General features: G+C 35.3%; 2 protein-coding genes across 6 annotated transcripts in view; both read right to left on the bottom strand.

Moving 5' to 3' along the window:
* LOC136025944 (arginine/serine-rich coiled-coil protein 2-like) overlaps positions 1-9382 on the bottom strand; it is a 33257-nt gene extending 23875 nt beyond the window's left edge. Inside the window, exon 1 of one of the 4 annotated variants that reach the window (XM_065702041.1) lies at positions 9309-9382. The gene's annotated coding sequence lies outside the window, so the exon portion shown is untranslated. Of the gene's footprint in view, positions 1-6990; positions 7121-9282 lie in introns of those variants that run through there. The other 3 variants (XM_065702039.1, XM_065702040.1, XM_065702042.1) reach the window with 3 other exon arrangements.
* Positions 9383-20696: 11314 nt separating this feature from the next.
* LOC136025943 (E3 ubiquitin-protein ligase SMURF2-like) overlaps positions 20697-27689 on the bottom strand; it is a 74252-nt gene continuing 67259 nt past the window's right edge. Inside the window, exons 13-14 of one of the 2 annotated variants that reach the window (XR_010617181.1) lie at positions 24190-25191; positions 20697-24156 (exon numbers count right to left, since the gene is read on the bottom strand). Coding sequence is in view for 1 of the 2 variants with exons in the window: in XM_065702038.1 (XP_065558110.1) it covers positions 25007-25191 (185 nt within the window). In the remaining variant the exon portion in view is untranslated. Of the gene's footprint in view, positions 25192-27689 lie in introns of both variants that reach the window. The other variant, XM_065702038.1, reaches the window with a different exon arrangement.

Genomic DNA, 27689 nt, shown 5'->3' with positions numbered 1-27689 from the left:
TAATGACAAACATTATTAACTTTCTCCCCATGAAATATCAAAAATGTACCTTCTTTCAATAAAATCCCAAAATAATCATAAAAAGCAAAATTTTGACATAAAAAAAATCTAGAAAAAAGAATGAAGTAAAAAATCATACACCAATTAACAAAAACATTAGGATTGGGCGGGGCTGCTAATAACTCTCCCGGATTTAAAGATCAGTAAGTTTAGCTTCACTATACAAATCTCAGTAAAAAGAAGAGCTAAGAACTCATATGGCACTTGTGACAAGGTCGGAAGAGCCAAGAGCTCATATGGTATGAGCTCTAGCCAAACTCTAAGAATCATTAGGTTGCTTTAAAAGGAAAATCAGAGGCTTAATGCCGGTTGGGATTTAAAATAAGAGCTCTGAGTCACAAGGTCCTTTTAAATATCAAAATTCATTAAGATCCGGTCATCCGTTCTTAAGTTAAAACTACCTCGATTTTACTAGCTTTTCCAAATTAACAACCCCCAGCTCCCCCAAAGAGAACGGATCCGTACCAATTATGTCAATCTCGTATCTATAACTTGTGCTTATTCTTCCCATCAAGTTTCATCCCAATATCTCCACTCTAAGCGTTTTCCAAGATTTCTGATTTCCAAGATTTATGTTTCCCCCTCCAACCCTCCATGTCCCCGGATCCGATTCGAATTAAAAATGGAGCATCTGAGACATAAGATTCTTCCATATATCAAGTTTCATTGATATCCGATCACCCATCTGTAAGATACCTCGATTTCACATTTTCCAAGAATTCCGGCTTCCCTCTCCAACTCCCTTCAATGTAACCGGATCTGGTCGGGATTTAAAATGAGAGTTTTAAAGCACAAGATCCTTCTAGATATCAAATTTCATTAAGATCTGATCACCCGTTCGTAAGTAACAAATACCTCATTTTTTCTAATTTTTCCGAATTACTCCCCCCCCCCAACTCCACCAAAGAGCGCGGATCCAGTACGTTTATGTCAACCACCTATCTTGGACTTGTGCTTATTCTTTCCACCAAGTTTCATCCTGATCTCTCTGCTTTAAGCATTTTCCAAAATTTCGCCCCCCCCCAAATGACACTAGACCGGTCGGGATAAAAAATAAGAGATCTAAGTTTCGGGGTCCTTCTAAATATGAAATTGGATTAAGATATGATCACTCTTTTGCAAGTTAAAAATACCTCATTGTTTCTAATTTTTAGAATTAACCCCCCCCCCCCCCAACTTCCCCAAAGAGAGCAGATCCGTTCCGGTTATGTCAATCCCGTATCTAGGACTTGTGTTTATTTTTCCCACCAAATTTCATCCCGATCCCTCCACTCTAAGCATTTTCGAAGAGTTTAGGTACTGCCTCCTCCAACATCCCCTTCACCTGATAAGGTTGAAATTTAATATAAGAGCTCTGAGACATGATATTCTTCCAAACATCAACTTTCATTAAGATCCAAAAACTCCTTTGTAAGTTAAAAATACCTCATTTTTCTATTTTTCTAGAATTAACCCTCCCCCCACTCCCCCAAAGAGAGCGGATCCGTCCCGGTTATGTCAATCATGCATCTATGACTTGTGCTGATTTTTCCCACCAAGTTTCATCCCGATCCCTCCACTCTAAGCGTTTTCTAAGATTTTAGGTTACCCCTCCATTCCCCCCAATGTCAACGGATCCAGTCGGAATTTAAAATAAGAGCTTTGAGAAACGATATCCTTCCAAACTTCAAATTTCATTAAGATCCGATCACTCCTTTGTAAGTTAAAAATACCTCATTTTTCTAATTTGTTCAGAATTAACCCCCCCAACTCCCCCAAAGAGAGCGGATCCGTCCCGGTTATGTCAATCAAGTATCTAGAACTTGTGCTTATTTTTCCCACAAAGTTTCATCCCAATCCCTCCACTCCAAGCGTTTTCCAAGATTTCAGGTTCCCCCCTGAATTCCCCCAATGTCACTGGATCATCTGGATTCTATTTATGAACAATTTTATTAGTAATAAATAGACGTAACATATGAGTTAACTTACATAAAGAAAATCTATATTCATATATTTTTAATATGCATATTAGGGGATTTGCCTTCTAGTCAATACATCACTCTTTACACTTAAGTTCAAACTTTAACTTTGCACTTATTTAACTTGGAACTTTACACTTATTGTTAACTTTAACTTTGACAAAGTCGTTAACTTTGCCCAATGTTAACATTGGGCAAAGTTCCTAATTTGCAGCCCTTCCCTTGTGGAATATGGGGGATTAAGTCATTCTCAAAGACATAGTTATATTTTTTGACCTTGCTGAGCAAAATGGCTATTTCAAAATTTTGATTGGCTGACTTTGGGAAAAAATGAGCATGGGAATCCATTTTGGTTAATTAAAAAGGGCATTAGAAGCTCTATTTCCGTTCGAGTTAACTCTCCCGCAATATTCTAGGACCACTGGGTCAATACAATCACCCCTGGAAAAAAAAAACAACAACAAAAAACAAACACATCTGTGATTTTTCTTCTGGCAAAAAATACAAAATTCCACATTTTTGCAGATAGGAGCTTGAAACCACTACAGTAGGGTTCTCTGACATACTGAATCTGATGGTGTGATTTTCATTAAGATTCTATGACTTTAGGGGTGTTCCCTCCTTTTCAAAAATAAGGCAAATTTTCTAAGGCACATAACTTATGATGGGTAAGACTAAACTTGATGAAACTTATATATTTGAAATCAGCATAAAATCTGATTCTTTTTATGCACCTATTTATACCAAAATTCTGTTTTTAGAGTTCTGGTTACTATTGAGCTGCATTGCTTTTTACTTCAAGTTTGTTACCATGAACTGTTTGATAGGATTATGCAGCATGTCGACAATAAGAAATAGATAGTGCAGGGGCAATTTCACAAGCAGCTTCTTTTAGCAGAAGAGGATAAATGCCATCAGAATCAGCACTTTTGTTGATGTCCAGGCTTATGAGTTGTTTTTCAACCATAGAAGTGGTAACTGTAATGCAACTCATTTGCTTCTGGGTGTTATACTTTAAGTTAAGGATGGGAACATTACCAGGTTCATTTGTGAAGACTGATGCAAATTGCTCATTTAGAAGATCAGCTATATTTTGGGTGCCAATGACTTCATTTCCAGCACTTTTTGTCAAATGTTTTATGGATCTCTGGTTGTGATCTCTGATTGATACATAGTTGCAGAATTTCTTAGGGTTCAACTTACTTTGGTTGGCAAGTCATGTCTTAAAATTACAGTACAGTTGTTTGGTGATATTCCTTAATTTACTTTGGGCTTAGACATATTTTTCATAATGGCCTGGCTTGTCCTTTTTACTCCAATGGCATTTCTTTGCCATTTTATGCTAGCTATCATATATGGTAAGGTCTTAGGTACAGGGATAAAACTTTTTATGTGTTCTCTTGCTGAGTTTCCATGAGTAGAGCCCAGAATTTCTCACACTACTCACTGATCCCACCCTGGAGGGTCAACTCACAGTTAATCTGCCTCAATGTGACCCTAATTGTCTTGAAGTCTGTAAATATCTTTTTATGTCTGTTTCTTGCTTTGTGTCTATGGGTAACTAATTCAATGGCAAGGTGGTCACTTTTACCAATAGGTGGGATATAATTTATCCTTTGGATCAGTTAACTATTGTTAACAAAGACTTGGTCAAGTAATGTTGGTTGCTGGTGGGGACAAAACGTGTGGGTTGGTTGATTGCTTGGAAAGCAGAGAGATCATGAATACAGTCAATAAAGGAACTGATGGTGGATGAACTACAAGTAACTGGGATATATGGAAGCCCTTCCTTCCACAAGAAATTAGGAAAATTGATGCACCACCTATAAGAAAATAAACTTTGAAATTTTCTATGGCTTTGTGGAACATATTTGACAGTGCATACTTGGTATCAATGGAGGAGGGAGGTGAGGGATTCCTGTATAAACATCCAATTCTGGTTTGGCGTAGGTCTTGGCTTGCAATATCAAACCAAATGGTCTCCCCAGATGGCAAGCTAGATTCTATATAAATTTCCTGGACAATATATGCTGCTTCTACATAAGCTAGGACTCCATACTTGCATTCTTTTGACAAGAGGTTAGAGATGATTTGGTAACCAGGATTAGATAACCAATCAAATCCATTGCAAATTCTTTGTTATTTACTAGGCTATAATTAGACATCAGACTAGACCACTGAAGATGTCAGATATGACTTTTGATTTTACACCAGAAATTTATAACTACACTTTAGTTATTATTGAAGATTTGTGCGTATGTATGGCAAACAAACCTCTTCAGGGTTTGGGAATGCCTTCACCTAATCATAACGCTGCTGTTTCAACATGTGTGGAATTGGATCGTAGACAAAGTTACAGCACAAGTGATCTATTGTTGTATGTACAAATTACATTTCTAAGTTAATGTCTGAGCAAAAGGACATTTATGATAAGATAATGCATTGTGTCAATAACAATGTTGGAGAAATCTTATTTTTGGATGCGCCTGGAGGTACTGGTAAAACATTTGTGATAAAATTGATTCTGGCATCAATTTGATCAAAAAATGACATAGCGTTGGCAATTGTGTCGTCTGGAATAGCTGCAATATTGCTGCCTGGTGGAAGAGCTGCTCATTCCACTTTGAAATTGCCTCTGAATTTTCATTCTACAGAAACTCCCATGTGCAATATTTCCAAATCATCTGGGATGGGTAAAGTATTGCAGCAATGTAAACTTATTATTTGGGACAAGTGCAAAATGGCACACAAAAAAATTGCTCAAGGCTCTGGATCAATAATTGAGAGATTTGCGAGGGAATTTGAAACCCTTTGGCAGCATGTTAATATTGCTTGTGGGAGATTTCAGGCAAACATTACCTATAATGCCTAGATCAACCTCTGCAGATGAAATGAATGCTTGCCTGAAAAATTCTAATTTATGGTCACACATAAAGACATTAAAATTAACTACAAATATGCGTGTCCGATTGCAAAACAATGACTCTGGTCCAACATTTTCAGATCAATTGCTGGCAATTGGAAACAGAAAGCTCCCAGTAGACTCAATTTCAGGACATGTACAACTGCTAATGCTGGACGTAAAAATGAATTGGTTGAAAAAGTATTCCCAAATATTCTATTTTCTAACCAATTATAAAAATCATAAATGGCTAAAAGAACAAGCAATTCTGGCAGCCAAGAATAAAGATGTCCATAAAATCAACAATATTGTATTGACCAAGATTCAATACCAGGCAGTCCTTCACAAGTCAATCAACCCAATTCTGGAACCAAATGTGGCAGTTAATTATCCATCTGAATTTTTAAATTCCCTTGATCTCCCTGGGTTTCCACCACACATGCTACAACTAAAAATAGGTGTACCAATAATATTGTTACAAAATATCAACCCACCAAAGCTTTGCAATGGCATGTGACTTGCCATAAAAAAAAAACAATGGAAAACGTAATAGAGGCAACAATCTTGACAGGGCCTTTTGAAGGTGAGGCTGCTCTTATTCCTTGCATTCCCATGATTCTAACGGATCTGCCTTTTCAATTTAAAAGATTGCAATTCCCAATTAGATTAGCATTTGCAATCACCATCAACAAAGCTAAAGGGCAATCACTAGAAAAATGCAGTATAGATCTTAATACAGATTGTTTTTCCCATTGACAATTGTATGTTGCATGTTCAAGGGTTGGTAAACCTGACAATCTATTTATATGCACTGACAATGGGACAGCAAAGAATGTTGTATATTTGCAAGTTTTACATAGTTAATTTGTATTGTATATGTATATCTATCTATCTATATAAAAATAAGTTGTATGTATGCATGTCAGGTGAGACACAACTACAATGGCACATAACTAATATGGCATGTAATAACTTATACATGCAGGGGTGTGTGTGTGTGAAGTGCCCCCACCAACTAGGTGTTGGGGTGGTGCAAAGCACTACCCCAACAGCTAGTATATAAATATATATATATATATATATATATATATATATATATATATATATATATATATGCTTGTACTTGTTTATTGCCTTTAGGTGGCATTATGACTTGATTTGTTTAATATACAGATAGTTAAGATTGGCTGACTATAATTATGGAAAACTTCCACCCTTTCAACATTTGAATTTACACAACAGTTACCTCTAAAGTCTAGACCATTTAAAAAAATTTATTATGTTTCACAATACTTATCTTTCATTAAATCTGTCCAAGATTGGCCCTGTTTATGATTTAGGATACAGTGTTCTAACTTTAAGATCACATATCCCACATTGGAGAGCATGTTCTAAGATTATGATCAAGCTTGAAATGTTTCTTGAAGATTAGGCTCCACTGTTGTCAGTTGAAATTGTGAGTGTTGAATAGCTTATCTTTAAATGTTCAAGTTAATCACATACTTATTGAGATGATATTGACAAACAATCTAGTTTCTAGGTGGTTTAATATAGATTTTAGAATGATTTAGCTGCTGTAGTGGTGATTAGTTGTCTACCTAGGCTACTGGATACCTTATCCTAAGCTACATAATGTCCAAGATCAGAGGCCTGTTGTCTATACACAGGAAATATACTTTTTCATCAGGAAACCTGGCCAAGATTAGGCACTGGTAAAGTTCTGGGGGCCCTAACCTATACAGATAGGGCCTAGTGCCAAATCTTTTTATTCATCCAATAGCTTATAAGCATAACATACAAAATGAAAATCAAAACTAGCAACTGCTTGAATATTTAACAACAATCAATGGCAAACTTATGCATGACAATATACATCACTATAAAAAGAGGGGTAAAATGTCAATGCATTTTGTCTGGTTGATATATAATGGCTTTTTTGAAAGAAATTTTCTGAATACAAATTTACAATGCCATTTACAATACTATGGACACTGAGATCAGAGCACTTCCAACAGAAGTGAAAACTCAGCAATCTTAACACTCAATAAATGTTTTGAATACAACAAATACCTCAAGTAGGGCTTTAGCTTTATAGCAGATCTATGTACTGATTCAATTTTCTTCTTATCATCTTTATTTATAGGGTAGCATATTGAAGAGCAATATTCAAGGATAGGGCAAACCTTTCATGTGTATAGTTAAAAAAAAATTCACATTAAACTTCAAAAATATTCTTTAATTCTAGACAATGTAAACTATGCTCTACCAAAGACAATCTTTGTATGCTCATCAAACTCTAATAACAGACAAAATACTATGCCAAGATTGCAATAGTCCTCACCTCTGATACCTAGTCATACTCCAACAGAAGTGAAAACTCAGCAATCTTAACACCACTAAATGTTTTGAATACAACAAATACCTCAAGTAGGGCTTTAGCTTTATAGTAGATCTATGTACTGATTCAATTTTCTTCCTATCATCTTTATTTATAGGGTAGCATATTGAAAAGAAATATTCAAGGATAGGGCAAACCTTTCATGTGTATAGTTCAAAAAAAAATCACATTAAACTTCAAAAATATTCTTTAATTCTAGACAATGTAAACTATGCTCTACCAAAGACAATCTTTGTATGCTCATCAAACTCTAATAACAGACAAAATACTATGCCAAGATTGCAATAGTCCTCACCTCTGATACCTAGGTGCTTATAATCAAATAGTAGGAATGCAAATTTCTAACTAACTTTCTATAGAGATAATGCATGACAGCACACTTTGAAATGTGTTTAAGACCATATAGTTTGCCCTGCACCATTCACTTAAACTTTCTAAATCCTCCTAGAGTAGTTTTTTATCTTGTACTGAGGAAACTTTCATATACAACTTCACATCATCAGCAAAAATTTGAACAGTAGAATTTCTTATGATGGTAGATCATTTATACATATTGAGAATAAAATTGGACCTAAGCAACTACCCTATGGAACCCTGCTACAAACTAATATACTTGAGAATTTTGCCTGACCAACAACAACAGCTTGACTTCTACTAATCATGAAACTTTCAACCCACCTATATGTATGCTCACAAAGATTTTGGAGTTTTGAAGCAGCTTGGAGTGGCATATTTTGTTGAAGGCCTTAGAAAAATCAACATATGTTTAATCAAATGGGTCACCTTTGTCAGCAAACTGCTGGAAGTATTTTATGATTCCCATCTGCTAACCTCTCAACACTTGTTTTTCAGCATAGGCATAATGATATGATGCTCACCTTCAGGTACCTCCAGCAAGCAGACCAGAAACTGTTCACCTTCTCTCCTCACCAAAGACAAACACAAGAACTTTTGAAAAAGCTATTCAAATGGACTGTTAACACTGAGGTCCAGTTAGATTTTTTCAGACAGCATGTGGTGAATGATTTAAACCAACTAAGCCATGAGACAATTTCCACAACATCACCTGAGGAATCCATAAAGAGGCTTGACAAGGAATAGAGGGCCAAACCATGGAAATTCCAGTGGGAAAACCTCTCCTTGGCCCTCACTACCATAACACTCTTGGATGACAATAGAGTCAGCTTGGAGGATGATGTGGCTTGTCATACTCAGCCATCTTGCAAACTCAATCCAAAGCTGCTGTTGTGCAGTGGTCCCAACCCTAAATTGCCAGAGAATAGTTCTTGAACCACACCTACCATGTGATCACTGTTACCAAGTGGGCTTGATTTGTATCTCTCTAGCACTCTCTAGTCCTGATGGTTTGTTCCTAGTCCTGAGTTAATTAAGATAATAATTGCATAATACATAATACTATAATACATATACTATAATACATAATACTTCTGCCTGTATGCATGTTGTGCCTCTGACCATAGCCCAAATCTTAAACAATGTAGATTTCACAGACAAGGACCATAGGCTCCCAATCTTGAACTTAATGAATGTAGGTTTAGATAGTTGGGATTTGATAATTAGGACTAGGCAAGTTCTGATTGGCTAGGCTAGCTTCAATCTTGGAAAAAATTTACCACTGGCCTAGCCTATTTCAAAAGGCTAAAATCATTCTGCTTCACAACACATTCAAACTACCTTCTGGAGACATACTTTAGTCTGTAGATCCATCTCTAACAGTTTCATTTCTCTAACAAAACCACTTTCCATGATAGTGAAAAGAAGCTTATCTAGAATTTTACCAAAAAAATTCTGAATAATTTAAAGCAAAGGATGAAATCATAGCCTAAGCTATAGTAAATAAGAAATACACCACTGGATTTTCCATTTAATGTGCAATCCATTAGAATGCTATACGCCTAATAACCAAACTGAAACATCAAAAAAATGATCATATTCTTATTTACGGTTAAGTTTTACTTGGAACAATTACTCTGTGTGGTTCAGTATTTTTGATAGAAATTTTCAGTTTTTCTTCTCTGAAATCGTTTAAAGCTGTATCAAGTTCATATTAGATGGCGATGTTTTGATTTCTTGCAGATTCTAAAAAAACACAACCATAGATACGTAAATTTACCTTTAAAAGACAATTGTGGACACATTCAATTTCATTTATTGCCTATCTTCTAACTTATGACACCGTATCTGTCTGGAACATATCGGTAGCACGCAACTGGCGTGCTGCCAAGAAATCTTTTTTTTTCCTATAGTGCAAATGGATGTATAATATGAATAACAATTTGGTGCGTGTTTAACAGAAAAAAGAAGGAAAATCAAGATTTCGATTTGATCATTTTTATTGCTGGACTAAGTCATTTGGTTTGACCTATTAGCTTTTGATGCTTCATTTGCTGAAGTTAGTCATAAGTCAGTTTGTTGTCTCACATGTTCGTCTTTTTCGTAAGATCCGCAAGTTCTTCAGATGAGTAGTAGAATTCCGCCAAATTTCTCTTTTGAGGCTGGAGGTGTGATGTTATTATTATTATTATAAAAAGGGATGGACCCACCATCATTGGATCAAGTCTAAGGCATTTAGGACCCATTACCTCCTCACCCAAAAACTATGCTTATTGTGGCTGGGGGCCAAATATGGATCTTGTCTTCTCACCCTTGCCAAATTTTTTTCCAGCTGTCGGAATTCTCTTTCCCAAATTATATCCTCTAGCTTAACAATGGTATTATAAAGTATTTCTAGGCCTTGGTTAATCCTAGCTGGATATTCTTCTATTAGATGCCTGTCATGTTATCACAGTTGCCCTCTGTTGCCACAGAGGTCAAATTATGCCCTTTTGGCATAACTTTCCCTATTTGGCATCAAAATTTTTCTCAAATTTCCAATTCCTTTTATAGTTTCAATAGCCATCAATGTCTCAAACATTGTCAGTTATAGAAAATATTTATTTAGGGTTTATTTAAACGTAGGAGCAATTCCTTCGTTTCATTACATCCCACCTTCCTATGGTAATTTTGTTCCGTTCTCTTATTGCTCCAACTCCACACCCCCACCTGCGAGCCATTCTGAGAAATTGGCATAAAAGGCTCTAGACCATAGTAGCTCAATGATGTCCCAGCCTTAGCTGCTTAACTTGCCGTCTCCCATTTTACCCCATTTTAGGGCAGTTTAGTTTTCTTTGGATTCTAAACTATCCAAGACTTTTTAACATTCCAATTTTCCCTTTTACCAGCTCTTAAAATACCAAAAAGCCCTTACGCATGCTTGTTTGTCAGTTAAGATACGTTTACTGTGTCCTGTAGAGCCCATTTCCAACAGCCTTGAAGCATATTCTATTCCAAACATTTCAGGCGGAAAAACAGTTGCAAATTTTCCATGGTAATAGCTAATTACCTCCTTTTTCACATCAGGAGAATTCTAGTGTATTACTACTCCAGCCCTAGATTGTGTATAAACGCCCAAATCAGTATAAAAGACTGTTAGGTTATTTTAGTGAAGAAACCCCATCTCTTGTTCCACTTCCTTTTAACGCTTCATGATAATCTAGAACTGCCTCTTCAGTTTCACTGCTGGAATAATATCCTCCCAACACTTACGCGGCGCACTGTACTGAAGCAATGAGCTATATATTTCTCTTTTACTTTTCCCATTTTAAATCTGTTGTTTCGGGGTCCATTGACCGTTTGTTTGCAGTTAGACAGCACTTTATACCTCATCTTCCTCCAGAAAAACTTCTATTGGTTAGTTATTAGGCGTGCTACCATGTGCGCCCTTATTAAGGTGGTTATGGGATTAGCAGTTCAAGTTGAATTGACCCAAATCATTATTCCATGTATCAGAATCAGTTTACTTACAGTCTTATATAAATACATAATTATACTAGGAGCCAAGCCCCAGTTTTTCCAACCATTTGTTAAAATTGGGTTAAGGAAACAGTCCTTTACCGTGCTTTTTCAAGACAACGAGCTTTCCAGCTCAGTTGGTGATCGGCTATAAGACACAATTGTTTCACTTATTTTTTTTCAGGGATAACGGGTGATTGTATATTTTTATAGTAAAGGTAACTTGCCATTTACACTTTTTTTGTGAATACTGCTACTTCATTCTTTTCAGGTGCAAAATGCAGTTTATGTGACCAAATTCAAAATTTGTTTGACCAAATGATTTTGTGATCAAATTTGGATTTTGTCCAGCATATATTGTTCCAAATCCATCAGTGTTCCTTAAACAATTTTGTCTCAGCAACGCTTCTTGGGTGAGGCTAGAGACCCATTCTTCCTCAGTAAAATACGACTTTTTTGGAGGCGTCTTGATATATGGTAAAAAATTGATTTTGCCTGGAATCCATCTAGCATAAAAAATAGAATGTACTCTTGACTAGAGTTATTGTTCGGAGCTAGTGTTTAAGGCTAATTAGATGAAAGGTATGAGATCGGCCCAATTTGCACTATGTACTCCATCATGGTAATGTGTTAATGCTTTTTTGACATATTTAACCATGTTTTTTGCCAACACAAGAGAGCAAAGGTTTTTTGAGGAAGAATGTAAAATCTTGAGCCCTATAGCTCTTGACATCTTTTTAAACTCTTTGCTAGTACCAGAGGATGAGTTACCTGATAATAATCCAATCATCCAAATCGGGATATGATCTATGATTTTATGATTAAAATTTTCTATTGTTATTGCTTTCTACATGTATGATCTTATAAAACTTTGAATTGACCTCAATGTTAAATCCTTGTGTGTTTATAATTTTCTATTGCTATAATAAAATATTGGTGGCCATATGCACATAATTTAACTTTCTTGTAGTGTCAATTGACCAGATATGGAAGGGGTAACTCCGAAAAATATTAATGCTAAGCATGGGATATATGACACCTTATACTTTTTTAAAAAAGGTCACAATTGACAACAACTAATTTTACTACACTTCTCATATTTTCAAACACACAAGAACGTTTCAAAAGTTCTAGTGTCTTTTCCACACCCATGTATGCACCCCAGTCGAGACTTGAATGAATGAAATGAATAACTTTGACTTCTATTTTTTTTTTTGTAAAACTGTCGTATATTGAATAGTAGTTTTTTCAGGTAATAGGTGTCCATTTCATATAGCAAACTTTTCACAATCACCAATTGAAGACTACTTAACCCTGTTCGTAGCTAAGACTCCGTCAGAAGGACACCCCAACTAACACTCATAACTGTTGCCGTTTCGTTAGTATGACCATTAGTCAACGCTGGAACCCCAGCTCCGCCAGGGATCGAACTTATTGGGTCACTTATGGGCAATCGACGAACGTCGATTGCTAATTTAATACACATATACTGATATTTCTTCCTTAGATTAAAAAAAAAAATTTATTAAAGAAAAAGAGGAAAAAATTTAAAATGTATTTAATTTTCAGTAAACCGTAAATTATGCTCCAGTATTGAGGAGGCATGGGGTTTGTCAACCTTACTCATATTAGTTTTTTCTCGTTTTTACAAAACTTATCCCTAAAGTTTTAACTCAATACTTTAAGCCGTTCTTGATATAATGCTTTGCAACCTTTTTGAAAATCCACAACCTCGTTTCTTTTGATTTAGTTTAACAATCACCAAAATATTCTAAAGCTTCACCTTAATACTCTTAGCTTGCGGAGTAGCATTAGTTTTAGAAGGAATAGTAGCAGTATGCACATAGCAGCTTTGGTTTCTTCTATGTCTCCTTCAAACAGCACCGAAAGTTTTAACTTAATACCATCAACCGTTCCTGATGCATTTATGATACGTCTTCTAAACAACCTGTGTGTGCTTAGTGTGTTTCTATTTGATTTATACATTTTCAATACATTCCAAATTTTTCGCCTTAATATCCTTAGTTTTAATAGGATTAGCAAGGGTAGAATTAATGGTAATAGTCTTAGCTTTAGTGGCAATGGTAGTAGAAGTAATAATTATAACAGTAGCATGAGCAGAGGCAGTAGCATTAGGTGCAAATATTTCCATTTGCTTGGGAACCCCCTTCCCCCCCAAAAAGCCCTGTTAGTTGCAACTTTACACACCAAACTGTTCCTATGATATTGCTATTACACACTTTTGACAACCCGCATACAGATGGCGTGTTGTAATGCGTCACAGTAGTAGTATTGATTTTACTCGTAGTAGTTTTAAAAGTAATAGGAGTAGCCCTAGTAGCAGAAATAGCATTAAGTATGGCCTTTTTTCCAGTTTAACATCCCTTTCATCAATTCTTGAGAGTTTAGATTTCAAATTATTAACCATTGCTATGACACTGTTAAAATGTCTGTTTGTAAACCGGTATGTTCATAGAATTTCGAAATGTTCATCTCAATGCTATTAGCCTCACAAGTAGTTGCAATAGAAGTAGCAGTTTTAGTAGTAGCAGTAGTAGTAAATGTAGTAATGATAGTTGTATTTATGGTAGCCTGCACATGTTGCCTTTAGGTCAGACAGTCTTCCTATTTAAGCATTCTCTGAAAGTTCCAACTTAATTCCCCAATCAATTCCCATGCTCTTTTAACAGTGTACATATACAGTGTGTCGTCTGGTTTACTTCTAATTTCCTATTAAAATTGTAAATGGAGCAGTGTGGTAGTAGTAGTGATGGTAGCAGTAGTAGTGGTAGGATGCAAATATTGCCTTTTTGATCGTCTCCCTTATATTTTCCTGGAATTCCCAAATCAATATATTCAGTCATTCCTGAGTTGCGTCCTTTTGACTATCCGTATACACATAAATAGTCTGGTTTAGTTCAACACTGTACTCAATATTCTCTGATAGGCCCACCTGAATGCCCTTCGTCTTGTTGGAAAGTAAGTTCAAAATACATACCTTTCTTAATAGTATATACTGTATAAAAATAATGAAGGAATTGTCCTGAGGACTGTGAGGAGGTTGACATCTCCAAAGACATAATTGCTGGGTCTTACAACAATGCTGAACAATATTGCTCTTATAGCTTTTTGATCGGATGTGTTTTGGAGAATGATAGGCTTTTTTTTTGGGGGGGGGGGTTGTTACCCTCCATTTACTCTTGACTCCTAAAAAAGGTATTAGAACTTCTGATTGAAATAAGCCCCATCCAATCCGAAGTTTATGAGACCACCCATTCCATAAGAACCTAATATATCCGTGATATATTTTACAACCCTTGCCCCTGGGCATTTTTATGTTGTGTCAACCCTGAAGACATTGTTATATGTTTAATGGACTGTTGTGAACAAAATGGCTATCTCACAATTTCGATCAGACGTGTTTGGGGAAAAGAGGATCTTAGGGGGGGGGGGGGGCTAGTTGCGATCCACCACTTTTTACTCTTAAAAGGGGTCTAGAACTTTAAATTTCCAATATAATGAGCCTCCTCCAAAGCTCAATCATCCGTTTTATCCATAAGCACTCTATATGTCCCCTGGGGGAAAGCTTATAACTCTTGCCAACAATCTAAAAATGTTGATTGGACTTGTTTGCGGGAATGATTGGCATGGCGAGTCACGCTCTCATTTCTTTTGACTATCAAAAAGGGCAATAGTGCCTTTTAATTTTCAATCAAATGAACCCTTTTCGCAGTTATACACGACAACTCCTTCTATAGTGCCCTAATTAAAAAAAAGAATAATAGATTGCGGCAACATCGCTGCTTACTTCGGCACAGCTATTGCGCTGCCCATGATCTGGCACTTAAATTTTGCTGCCTCATTAAATTTTTACGTCATTTATGGCTGTAGCCTGCGTTTATGAAGCAAATAGAAAGTTATCTCTACGTGCCACGATTTTTTTCGAGATGTTTCTTTTCAACATTTTTTCTTCGAAATATTTTCCTCGAGACCTTCTCCAAGACTTTAGTCTAATGTTTACCTATGTAGATTTAAATGTGGATTGAGTAGTTTTGAGTCCTCCCTTGCTTTCGTAGGGATTACGGAAGACTTGCTTTGCATTAAAAACCTATGCATCTCAAGCACAAAGGATTTCCAACTACGTGACCTACACACGACTTGGTTTGATTCCAAACACCGGGTACTTCCGTTACTTGTCTTACGCAAGAGTTTGTTGATTCACTTACCGGGCAGTGGACCGGGTAGTTCCTTTGTTTCTTCGGGGGATAAAATGTGAATACAAGCAAAGTCAGAAGTACAGTTTTCAAGATGAAATTTGAAAGACGAAATTTTAATAAGGATATGATTCAAGCATGGCTCCAGGCAAGAACTTAATTTCTAAGTACATTAAGGGATGGAGATAACCCCTTCCCGTAGTAATGCCCCATCCCAAAACAAAACTTGAGTGTACTTAAATTGAAGCTGATAGGATTTTATTACTTTTATAATCTCTTTTTCATCCTGTCAAAATACACTTTACCGTAAAAATTACTGGTAAATGGTTCTTGTCAGAAAGCATGAGCATCCAGCAAATCTGGTGAGCATCACTCTCAAAACCTTCCATAACCGCCATACTGCTAAATTATTGGATAAGATATGTTTTCACATTTCTTATTGACTTAAAAAAGTTTTTGCCGAAATACAATTCAGCTTTGAAGGCTTTAAGAAGCTGAATATTTAATTATTGTCTTGTCTGAAGTCTTGTATATGTGTTAAAATGATAGCGTGTTTTTTCTTTAATTGGTAAGTACAGATAGTTCAACTGTTGTTTTCATGAATATAATCATGATTTTTAATATTGTGTAAGATCCCCCTAAGAAGGACCTGCCCTCTTAAATCCCTCTTACAACTTAAATTACTCATTAAGGAAAGGGGCTACGAAACATAAGACGGGAGAGGGGCAATAGAGATGTGTTATTTGATTCAAATTCGAAGCTGGGGGTACAATACTTCTTTAAATAATGATTTGCTAAGTTTAAGCTTTTTCTTACGGACAGGTAAACAAAGAGTCACTTAGAAACTTGAAATAAAGGTAGGTTTCATCGATTAATTGCAATTGATTCCGATTGAGCGTGCGTTTTGAAAAAAAGCTATTATACGACTTTTGACAAGTGATGCATTTCAAGTAAAGAACATATTTATTTTTTACTTAGGATTAAGAGACGTTTGTTAAATTGATTGCATTTTAGTGGCGATTCCAGCTGGAAAATTAGAACAAGTGTCCTTTTGAATATAGTCATAATTTATAACATTATGTAAGCGGCCGTAAGGAGGGCCCACGCTCTTAAGGCCCTTCTCCCCTGCTTCCTCAAGGTTTCGATATGATCTCACCCCCTCCCCTTGTTCGAGGGTTCAGGACCCTTCTAAAAATAGCTATAGGCTTTTTCAACATAATGAATCCATCCATTCTTTCTCAAGCTGAGAAAACTGTACCATTTCAAATGGGAATATAACTGAGATGCTGGGGCCCTTGTTCGATGCTCCTACAGGGGGCACTCCTACTCCTAAAAATACCTATAAGCTTTCCCACTACTAAAATAATATATTCTTTTTCAGGTTAAAGCCAAACCATTTTAAAGGGAAAATAACTTAGAATGTTGAAATCCCCCTGTTCCATAGTTCTGACGTAGAAATTTCAGGGACCCTGGCTTTTAAAAATAAATAAAACGGGGATTTTAACACAATGGAAATATTATATACTTATTCAGATTAAAACCAAACCATTTCAAAAGAGTAAATAACTGGGACTGTTATCGATAGTTCCAGGGGCTCTGAGGACCCTGGGCCTAAAAAAATAGCAATAGATTTTTTCAGCAAGATGAAAATAATTTATTCTTTTTCAGCAATAACGACGAACCAGATTGACTTAAAAAAATTATTGCAGGACTGGTTTGGTGTGAAAGATACTATAACTACCCCCGCCCCCCCAAATGAATTTAGAAATTTTTGTGAACGAGCTCAGGATTGATTCTGATTTTTAGATCAGTTGCTAGAGGAGTTAACGCCGTACCCAGCACTGAGACAAGTAGCAGACCAGACAGCAGCCGTCCCACAGAGCACTGCCACCGTTTGGCATTAATTCTTTTGCAACTGCCAAGTATAAAATATAATTATTGATACTTTTAAATCAATTAGATTTTCAGAATTTTAAATTGCTTGCAAATTCGTACTCTTTGAGGTAAAATCGTACTTTGGTGTTCTAAACAGCCACTGCTATTTGGCGTCTGGCACACACAAGGAAATTTTTTTGCCGGCATACTTGAATTGCATGGTTTTGCTAGAGTCTCTTGGTGAATGTGCAAAAGAGACTGCAATGGTTTTATGTTCTTTAACACGATTCAAATTCGATGGATTTTACACGTCTGTGAGTTTCGCCTCGCTGTCTAACACCACCAAATCACTCTGTAAGAGTGAAGTCTAAAACCTATTGAATCTCAAAATGAGATTTTGTGTGTCTGAAAACAGACACACAGGACAATAGTAGCTAGTGTCCCTGTCATTCTTCTTCTGCAGAACCTGACTAATAGTTGAAATAGGGAAAATATGTCCAGTTGAATATGCTCTGTAGAAAGCTCGTACAGAAGTCACATCCGTTGCTTCACCAATTCAATTGAAGGAGCTCTCACTGGTAAATTACCCCCTTTTTATTATTAACTTATTCTCAAATTCCGTGTCAAATAAAAAACGGTAATACCAATCTTTAAATACTCAATAGCCTGCTCAAAAATATCTGGTCCTTTGAGTGTCAGTGGATGTTGTCAATTCAAACAGTTAGAATCTACTTTGAGAAACCCTTCCCCCTCCCTAGGACAGTTTACCGCCAAATCGTCAAAAAGGGTTCTACCTGGGTTTCGTAGGCTTCTATAAGGATTGCGTACTTGAAGTACTGCAGCCCATATCGAAAATAATTTGTTGTACGCCTCTTCATCCCTTTAAATTTAAATTATTTTATAACCTTCTCCCCTCCTGTAATGTAAAGATGAAATCTTTGCATTACAGATGAAATCTTTGCATTACAGTTTCCGTATAATACAAATACACCTCGCCCGACTTTTCTTTTAAGTAAAAAAAAAAAAGAGAAAAAAAAAGAGGGAGATTGACACTTCAATGCTATCCCTACCTCTCCACCATCAAATCTATTTTTCAAGAAGGGTTCGAATCTTGCCCACACAGGAGTGCACTATATCTGTAGGATCCATAAAAACCCTACCCTCCATAAATGAGTTGATTGGGTCTCTTAAGCATGCCCTATGAACATGTGAATTGCACAAGGCAGAGTTTTACAAGTAAAACTCTGGCGATACAGGGTACGGGATTTACATATTCCACTCGACTACCGTATTTTCTCACTCCCCCTCCACTTCGCGGCCACTCTAAGGGTTCTGTGGGATGGCCGCTGTCTGGTCTGCTACTTGTCTCAGTGTTGTGTATGGCGTTAACTCCTCTAGCAGCCGATCTAAAAATTCAGCATCAACCCCGAGCTCGTTCACAAAACTATCTAAGTTCAGTTTTTTTTTTTGGGGGGGGGGAGTTATAGTACCTGTCACACCAAACCGGTCTTCCAATAATTTATTAAGCCCATCTTGTTCGCCTTTATTGCTCTTCCCATTTGCCGGTATTTAAGTGGGAACAAAAGAATAAAAAGTTATTTTCTTTTCAAATAATTATAATACTACTCTGAAAAAGAATACATTATTTTCATCTTGTTGAAAAAATCAATTGCTATTTTTTAAGGGCCAGGGCCCTCAGATTCCTTGGATCTATCGATAAAAGTCCCAGTTATTTTCTCCTTTGAAATGGTTTGATTTTAATCTGAGCAAGGATATATTATTTTCATTGTGTTGAAAACCCCGTTTTATTTATTTTTGAAAGCCAGGGTTCCTGAAATTTCTCCGTCAGAACTATCGAACAGGGGGATTCCAACAGCCTAAGTTACTTTCCCTTTGAAATGGTTGGCTTTAACCTGAAAAATAATATATTATTTTAGCAGTGTTGAAAAGCCTATAGCTATTTTTAGGAGTGGGAGTGCCCCCTGTAGGAGCATCGAACAATGGCCCTAGCATCCCAGCTATTTTCCCCTTTGAAATGGTACAGTTTTCTCAACTTGACAAAGAGTGGACGGATTCATCATGTTGAAAAAGTCTATAGCTATTTTTAGAAGGGCCCTCAACCCTCGAACAAGTGGAGGAGGTGAGAGCTTATTGAAACCTCGAGCAAGTAGGGGAGGGGGCCTGATACTCTATTATCCGGGTAAATTTACTATTCCTTTTTTCAGCGTCTGAACATTAAAACTTGTATTTTTTTTTTGCTAGGAATTCTTCACCAATACTAATATGGCTATAAATGCTATTCATTTACAGTGCTTGCGGTGACGGCCCCATCTCCACTTTTTGCATGCTGGGACCAGGTCTTGAAGCTCCTACATCTTCGTCTCGTATTCGGGCCTCTACATTGCCATCGCATATCCTCGGTTTTTTAGGGGGTAGGAACCCCTTTTTGCCTCGGGTTTTCCTGAAATATAGATGAAGTTTTTAGTTTTTCTAACAATTGACCCTTATAAACCATAATTTCAACACGTATTGTGTTCATCTTTAATTTGAACCGAATAAATCATCCCCATTGCTCCCCTCCCTTCTCATGTTGCTTCCTCTAAGTGGAATTTATACCTTAAGAGGGCGGGCCCTCCTTAGGGACGCTTAAAAAAGTGGATGATGGGGGATGCGACTTTCGGTATGACATATTCACAACCGGAGAAAAGAAAAACTTAAGCGTGACTTCCACTCTTGAAAAAAAAATAATTCTGTATATCTGGGCGGCACTGGCTCAAACACAAGCAAAAACTGAACTTTTTTGGTCTCAGGCAAGAATTACACACAGCTTTCCAAAATGTAATAATATCACGCTCTAAATTCCATCCAGAGGTCCGTACCTTCTTTAAAACCGCGAAAGTTAGAACCTAGCCACTGTCTCGTAATAAATAGAAATCAGCTGCATTATAATAGAAAAAGAAATAAAGGGAAAAACTAAAATATTTTTCCCACAACCGATTGAGAAGCGTATTATTTGTCGTACTTCAACATTTATGTCATAATTCAGATATACACGAAAATATTTCCTAGTAATCCTAGTAATCTAATTGATAAAAAGACTACTTCCATTTTGAAAAAGCCAAGAGCTACTTTGAAATTTCTTCCACATATAAAAGAACAAAAGATCATAAATATTACAACGAAACACCAGACAAATATTTTTATCGTTAAAAAAAAAAATGCAATGCTATGTGCCAATTGAGATATGAAATTAGGTAGCTTAATTTGATAATTTTCAAGACAACACTTGTTCACTACTGCACATTTATAATCACACAATCATTTTGTCGAAAGAAAAATCAATGCCAAATATTCTAGCAGCCGTCCCTCCCTTCCACCTTATATCCGTAGCTACACCAGTAACTAAAACGTTGTAACAAACAGTAACAAAGCCCAAATTATATTAAAAGCTTTATTTTCGGTAAACAAAGAAAGAACATTTTCGTCAAGCCTTCAATAGGCAGTGTAGGAAAAGACGAAACAAAAAACAAAATCTAACCACAGAATTAAAACCAAATTAACCAAATCAAAAGAAGAATGAACAGAAGATATAAAACTTATCGTGCAAAATGACCCTATCAAACTGGCCCTGAAGTGTACAAAACTATCAATTGGCTTTATGTATATACAACATTTTCACGAATAGGATAATACAGGAACAAAACAGAGAAAAGGAACAGGTTCAAATAGACCAAAGTATACAACAAAATTACATCAGAAAATAATTTCAAAATAACCAGTTTCAGTCGTTCTATTTCTGCTAATTTTTCATGAAGAAAGGTACAATTTCCTCGTCTAGAACGATATCAGAATATTGAAGATGGGGAGTAGGATTATTCCAGAGGCTTCTCCCCAGAAAATTCTTTGGCTTTGAGTCCCCTTCAAGATAAAAAACAAAATAAAAAGGGAATAAAAGTCTTTTTCAGCATAAAATGGAATTTTATGGTTTCTAACAGGGGGAAGCACGCAGGGGGAAGGGTAAACGATCTAATTCCTGAATCTCAAAAATTATTTCACTTCACACAAAAATTATAAAACTTCACATGAGTTTCAAATAGTTCACCTATTTCTTAATAGTTTAATGAATCCCCTTTCCCTGGTAATGAACCATTGCATGGGTGTTTGAATCCTAGTAATCTAATTGATAAAAAGAATACTTCCATTTGAAAAAATACAAGAGCTACTTTGAAATTTCTTCCATTTCTTCCTCGTATAAAAGAACAAAAGATAATAAAAATTACAACAAAACACCAAAAAAAGTTTTTGTCATTAAAAAAATGCAATGCTATGTGCCAATTGAGATGTGAAATTAGCTAGCTTCATTTGACAATTTTCAAGATAACACTTGTTCACTACTGCACATTTATGATCACAGTCTGCCAAATTACTCACATTGACTATAAGCCCATGTTTTACGATGTCATCCGATACTACAATGTCCAAAGGAGTAAAATCATATTGCAGGTACAAACATGTAATAACAATTTTCAAGTAGAATAGAAGTAAGACCAAGTAGGATAGATAAAAAGAACCACATATAATAGACTCGATTTTCGTTGAAAAGCACTGTGGGTTAAGAATGGTAAGTTCAAGCCAGTAAAAATAGTTGATTGGCCCGGAAAAAAGTTTACATTAGCGTTAACCGGAAAGAAACAGAACAGAGATGGCGGGGCAATTCAGGAAAACCTCGAAAAATTCAGCGAAAGTAGAAGAAATGGCATCTGCTTTTATGAGGATCAACGGTTATTCCAAATAAATTTTACAGACAGCAAGATAATATAAAATTTGGCTTTCAATTGTTATTACATCCCACTTGTTTGTACAAGGAAGCTCCTAATCCCCCTTTCCACTTGATAAAATAGCCTAAATTTTGATGTAAACATCGCACTATTCTAACTATTTCTGTATTTGAAAAAAGAAGATATATCACAATTTAGAAAATTCTTATTGTACAATAAGGAATTCCCCGCATGTCAAAACACTCATTGAACTCAAATATACATAATGAAATGGATCGGCCTAGCCAAACGAGCGCATTTCATTTAATAAACCGAAATATGAATCCAATTTGGACAAAAAGTGTTTCATAGTCCCCTTTGAATTACTGCAGCCGAGATGCCATTCTGGTTTCGAATATTTTACGCTAGTAAAGATTGGACATTACACTGTTTTACACGTTTATACAATCTCAATACCAGGGAACAAAAAGTAAGCGTAACTTATAAGATTAGGACAGAATTCATAGCTTTGTTTTAATCTTATCTTTGCTTTCCAGTTAACAACATCAATTTTCGAGATTCCACAAAGCAAAGGTTCAATTTCTTTTTCGTCAAACGACAAATTTGCAATATCTTAAGAGCAGCGTGAGGAATGAAGAAAAACTTAGAAGTATTTCTGGGCAAACGAAGGGCTATGAGTAATGTGGCTTCAAAATTTTGTTTTAGGGGAGATGGGAGAGTGAAGGGAGTAAACAATTCTTCTCATTAGTCATAGAGCTAAGATGGATAAATTTGCAATGTCTTAAGAGCAGCGTGAGGAATGAAGCGAAAACTTTGAAGTATTTCCGGGCTAACGAAGGGCTATGAGAAATGTGACTTAAGAATTTTGTTTTAAGGGAGATGGGAGAATGAAGGGAGTAAACAATTTTCCTCATTAGTCATAGAGCTAAGGTAGACAAATTTGCAACATTTTATGAGCAGCGTGAGGAATGAAGTAAAAACTTAGAAGTATTTCCGGGCTAACGAAGGGCTATGAGTAATGTGACTTCAAAATTTTGTTTTAAGGGAGAATGAAGGGAGTAAACAATTTTTCTCATTAGTCATAGAGCTAAGATAGAAAAGTTTATAATATCTTAAGAGCAGCGTGAGGAATGAAATAAAAACTTTGAAGTATTTCCGGGAACGAAGGGCTATATGCCCAAAATGAATTTAGATAAGATCTCATCGACTTGGTATATTTAAATATATCTAGTTTTTAACTTAACCTAGTTTCGTGTGAAGCTGTACAAAATAGATCTTCCCTCTTTAGTTATTCATTGTTTCAGAACCAAGTTACAGTTTAGAATTTGGAACTGAAGTCTTTGATTCTATTATTTAAGTAAGAGTTTGGTTATACTTGAAAGCAACTGAAAGCAACATCTTAAGTATATCTCAAAGTTTTGGCAACGCATATTAAGAAGTCAGAGAAGAAAGGCATAAAGTTCAAAATATTAGCAAAATGGACCAACAAAGTGGAAATAGAGGGTAATATATTACTGGATCTACTGCTGAAGCTATTCCAGTAAAGACTGATAAAGGTATATTCTTATGAAATTGTTTATCCATTGTGACCTTTTAGTAAACTTTTCTTTTGTAGAATCAGTGTTTGTTGTGTTTTCAAATGAAGTGTAGACCTGATTTTAGTAGCATAGGCTTCATACACTAAAATTTTTGTTTTAAGGTAGAAGGGGGAATGAAGGGAGTAAACAATTTTTCTCTCTATTCCCCATGATTTTTTCACATGGTAAGCTCTCAAAAGACTATTGTAGACGTCAAGGAATTGTTCAGAAATAACGAATTGATCAAAGTATGCGGCATATATAGGTCATTCTTCGCTGACAAATTTAGAGGTTGAAGTAGAACACCGATAGTAAAGGAAACGGCTCTCTGAACCGAGTCAACCAATTCTTCATCCTCAGCATCTTCAAGTCACAAGCAACGGTATTTATGGGTTAAAAATAAGAATTTAGAGAAGCAGCTACGATACTGTATCCATGACCGCTCCCTTCACGTCAGACAAGACATTTCTGTGTACCTACCGTAGTTTCTGTATGCTTACAGTATATACACCTGTATATACTGTATATATCTGTATATACACCTGTATATACTGTATATATACCTATATATATACCTGTATATACTGTATATACACCTGTTTATACTGTATATACACATTTATATACTGTATATACACCTGTATAAACAGTATATACTGTATATACACCTGTATAAACAGTATATACTGTATACACACCTGTATAATCAGTATATACTGTATACCTATAGTATCTAAAGTATATATTTCTGTATACGTACAGTATATTCACCATGCATGTTTTAAGCGATAATAGCACTTTCGCTTATGCAAAAAATTTTGTAGTTTCAAAATATATTAAAGACGCAAACTTCCAAGGTCCATTAGAATGTACTGCAACTTGAACAAATTTATTAATTAATTACTCTCGAATCCGTGTAAGATATACTAATATGTTTTCTTATGTAAGTGATTGGAATTAAGCGTGAATTTTAAGTTTTTCTTTTTAGCATTCCTGTCTGAGGTATTCGCTAGAAAACAACAGAATCAACACCTTTCACATCCTTCTTAAGACCTCAGTATTTTCAATATGAAACAGACCTATTGTGTACTTGTTAAGACCTTTAATCAAATTCTATTAGTAAGTCTGTTCCTTTTGTGATTTTAACAACAGAAACAATAAGAGCGATTTTTTTTAGATATGATACTGCAAACATTCAGCATGCGTCACACTAGTGATTACTATGCACTGTGACAGAAGAATTGAGATAAACACTTTAAAACAACAATTTTCTTACAAGGAACACATAAAAAATATGGACAAGTAATGTAGTTCAACAAAAAAACTCCAGTTAAGCATTGTTAATATATGTAGAGGAATAGAGTACTCAAAAATAAATAACTTTTCCTATATTCATTCCACTAGGAATCCACAAGTTTCCTCAACAGCTTGAGTTAGTTTATCATACATTTGTGTACGATTTTCATACGCGGGCAAGTCAAGTCGATTGAAACAAGTGTGTGCTTTTGGGAGATGATCAACTGGTGTGTCAACTACATGAAGTGTAAATAATCGCGGGCCTGCAGCTCCCGTTGCACCTATAAAACAGAGAGTAGAATAGAAAGAAGTAAAAGAAGAGTACCGAAGAAAACCAGTTGATGAAAGAGAAAGTTAACAGAAAAGACGGGAATATGTAAATAATCGCGGGCCTGCAGCTCCTGTTGCATCTATAGAACGGAGAGTAAAATAGAAAGAAGTAAAAGAAAATGTAAGTAGAAAGAAGTAAATAGAAAGAAAAAAGAAGACGAGGAAATTTAATCTGCAAGTCAACCCTGGAGGAATACTTGTACTTTCAAAAATTCTCAGCAAGTTTTTTTTCTAAATTAGATTGAAAAATCACATATTTTCCAAAGAACATGCGTCAATATTAAAATTGATTTTTTTTTCTCCCACAATTTCTCCTCTGTTTCATGAGAAACTAATAGGAAAAATTTCTTTTAGACCCTCATCTCTTGTTCTATAGATTTCCGATTCTCACTGTTGCCAAGCTATATATTTGTGGATTAGCTACAATTTTGTGAAAAAATATCGAACGAATGAAATATTTCATTACCCAGCAATTCATAATCAAACAGTTCGTGGTAACGAACTGTAGTAAGGAGCGACCCGACTCAATAGTAACAAAAACTCTAAAAAAAAACGGATTTTGATACCAATAGTTACATCAAAAGAATCACAATTTAATGCTGATTTCAAATATATAAGTTTCATCAAGTTTAGTCCTACCCATCAGAAGTTACGAGCCTGAGAAAGTTTGCCCTATTTTAGAAAATAGGGGAAACACCCCCTAAAAGTCATAGAATGTTAACGAAAATCACACCATCAGATTCAGCGTATCAGAGAACACTACTGTACAAGTTCCAAGCTCCTATCTACAAAAATGTGGAATTGTGTATTTTTTGCCAGAAGACAAATCAACGAATGCGTTTTTTTTTTTTTTTTTTTTTTTTTTTTTTTTTTTTTTTTTTTTTTTTTTTTTTTTTTTTTTTTTTTTTGCACCCATAAAACAGAGAATAAAATAGAAAGAAGTAAAAGAAAAGAGTACCGAAGAAAACCAGTTGGTGAAAGAGAAAGTCGACAGAAAAGACGGGAAACTTGTAAGACGAGAAAATCTAATCTGTAAGTCAACCCTGGAGGAAGCTTTCGAATATTCCTAGCAAAAAAAAGGATCTCAAAATTCTACCAATTGTCACATGCAAAAACATACAAAAAATAAAAAAGTGACAGAAATAAGTTGTGCCCGAGACTAAAGATAAAATGGGTTTTACAAAAAGGGCAAAGGTTTTATTTTTTAAAGAGTTATGGTTTTTATTTTATTATTTCATATTTTAAAGAGATTAATAACTGACGTAAGCACAGTATTTGCTTCATTCTTCTATACTGAAAGAAATATTGTAGATATTTAAATGAAACTAACTAATAACTAATATGGGATAAAAAATAAAATGTTCCCAGAGTATTTAAATTAATAGTATTTAAATCTCAGAGTATTTAAAGCACGACTCAATGTCTCAGTGCAAAAGATTAAAAGGCTTCATTGTGAATATGAAAAGGAACAATTTATTTCAACTCACATCCAAGCCAAGCTCTGTTCTCGCCAAAAAAAAAAAAAAAAAAAAAAAAAAAAAAAAAAAAAAAAAAAAACATCACCTAATGCCTTTCCTCAAACCATCTTTATTTCCACCGTTTGCGTTTTCACTATGAATTTATTCGTTGTTTGTTAGGCACCCTTTTTAATAAAAATCCACTCAACCAAATATTAAAAAAAGAAGAAAAATCAAAGTTATACCAAAAAAAGTTTAACCACGAAACTAAGTGATAAATCCAACATGAGTAAAGTCTTACACCATTAAAAACTAATGGACACCACAAGCTCATACCGACTTGCAAAAATCGGTGCAAAACAAGGAGACATGCAAAAACAAAAAGAGAGATACATTTAGATAGCTAATTTCAAGCTTTTTTCATGGCTAAAATTTAGTTTGTGACAATTCCTCTTCACCATCCTGTTCCTAATGGTCTCATGTATAGCCTTAGAATACAATCAGACTGAAAGAATACACTAAAACAATGAATCACTTTATAATATGTAGTACACTTATATTGACCAGAGCATAATATTTCCTTTTACTTTTATTCATGTTTTAACTAATATTCACATTTAACTATTATCCACACTTAAACAAAGAGTAAAATACAAAGTACTAAAAAGAAAAAAGTACAGAATAATATAGTTCACAATTATGAATTTACAATTCAAGAACAGATAGTGTGAAATATCTTGTGATATGCGTTAAGGAAAACTTCCATTCACACGTAATTAAAAATACACTGATTTATTTCTTTCATTTGATAAGACTGAAATACAAGCATGCATAATAGTCTTTTTTGCCTGCATTTCATAATCTTATGACTCAACTATTCCTTTCTTTAACAGCAATTTGCGTAACAGAAAACAGGAAACAAGATATCTAAATTTAAGCAATCATTAGGGTCTAAGGAGCGGTGGAGGTAAAATCAGGTCCTATGCATTGTA

This window comes from Artemia franciscana, chromosome 4 (genome assembly GCF_032884065.1).
Source record: "Artemia franciscana chromosome 4, ASM3288406v1, whole genome shotgun sequence".
Taxonomy (NCBI): Eukaryota; Metazoa; Arthropoda; class Branchiopoda; order Anostraca; family Artemiidae; genus Artemia; species Artemia franciscana.
This window is presented reverse-complemented; position numbering and strand designations above follow the sequence as displayed.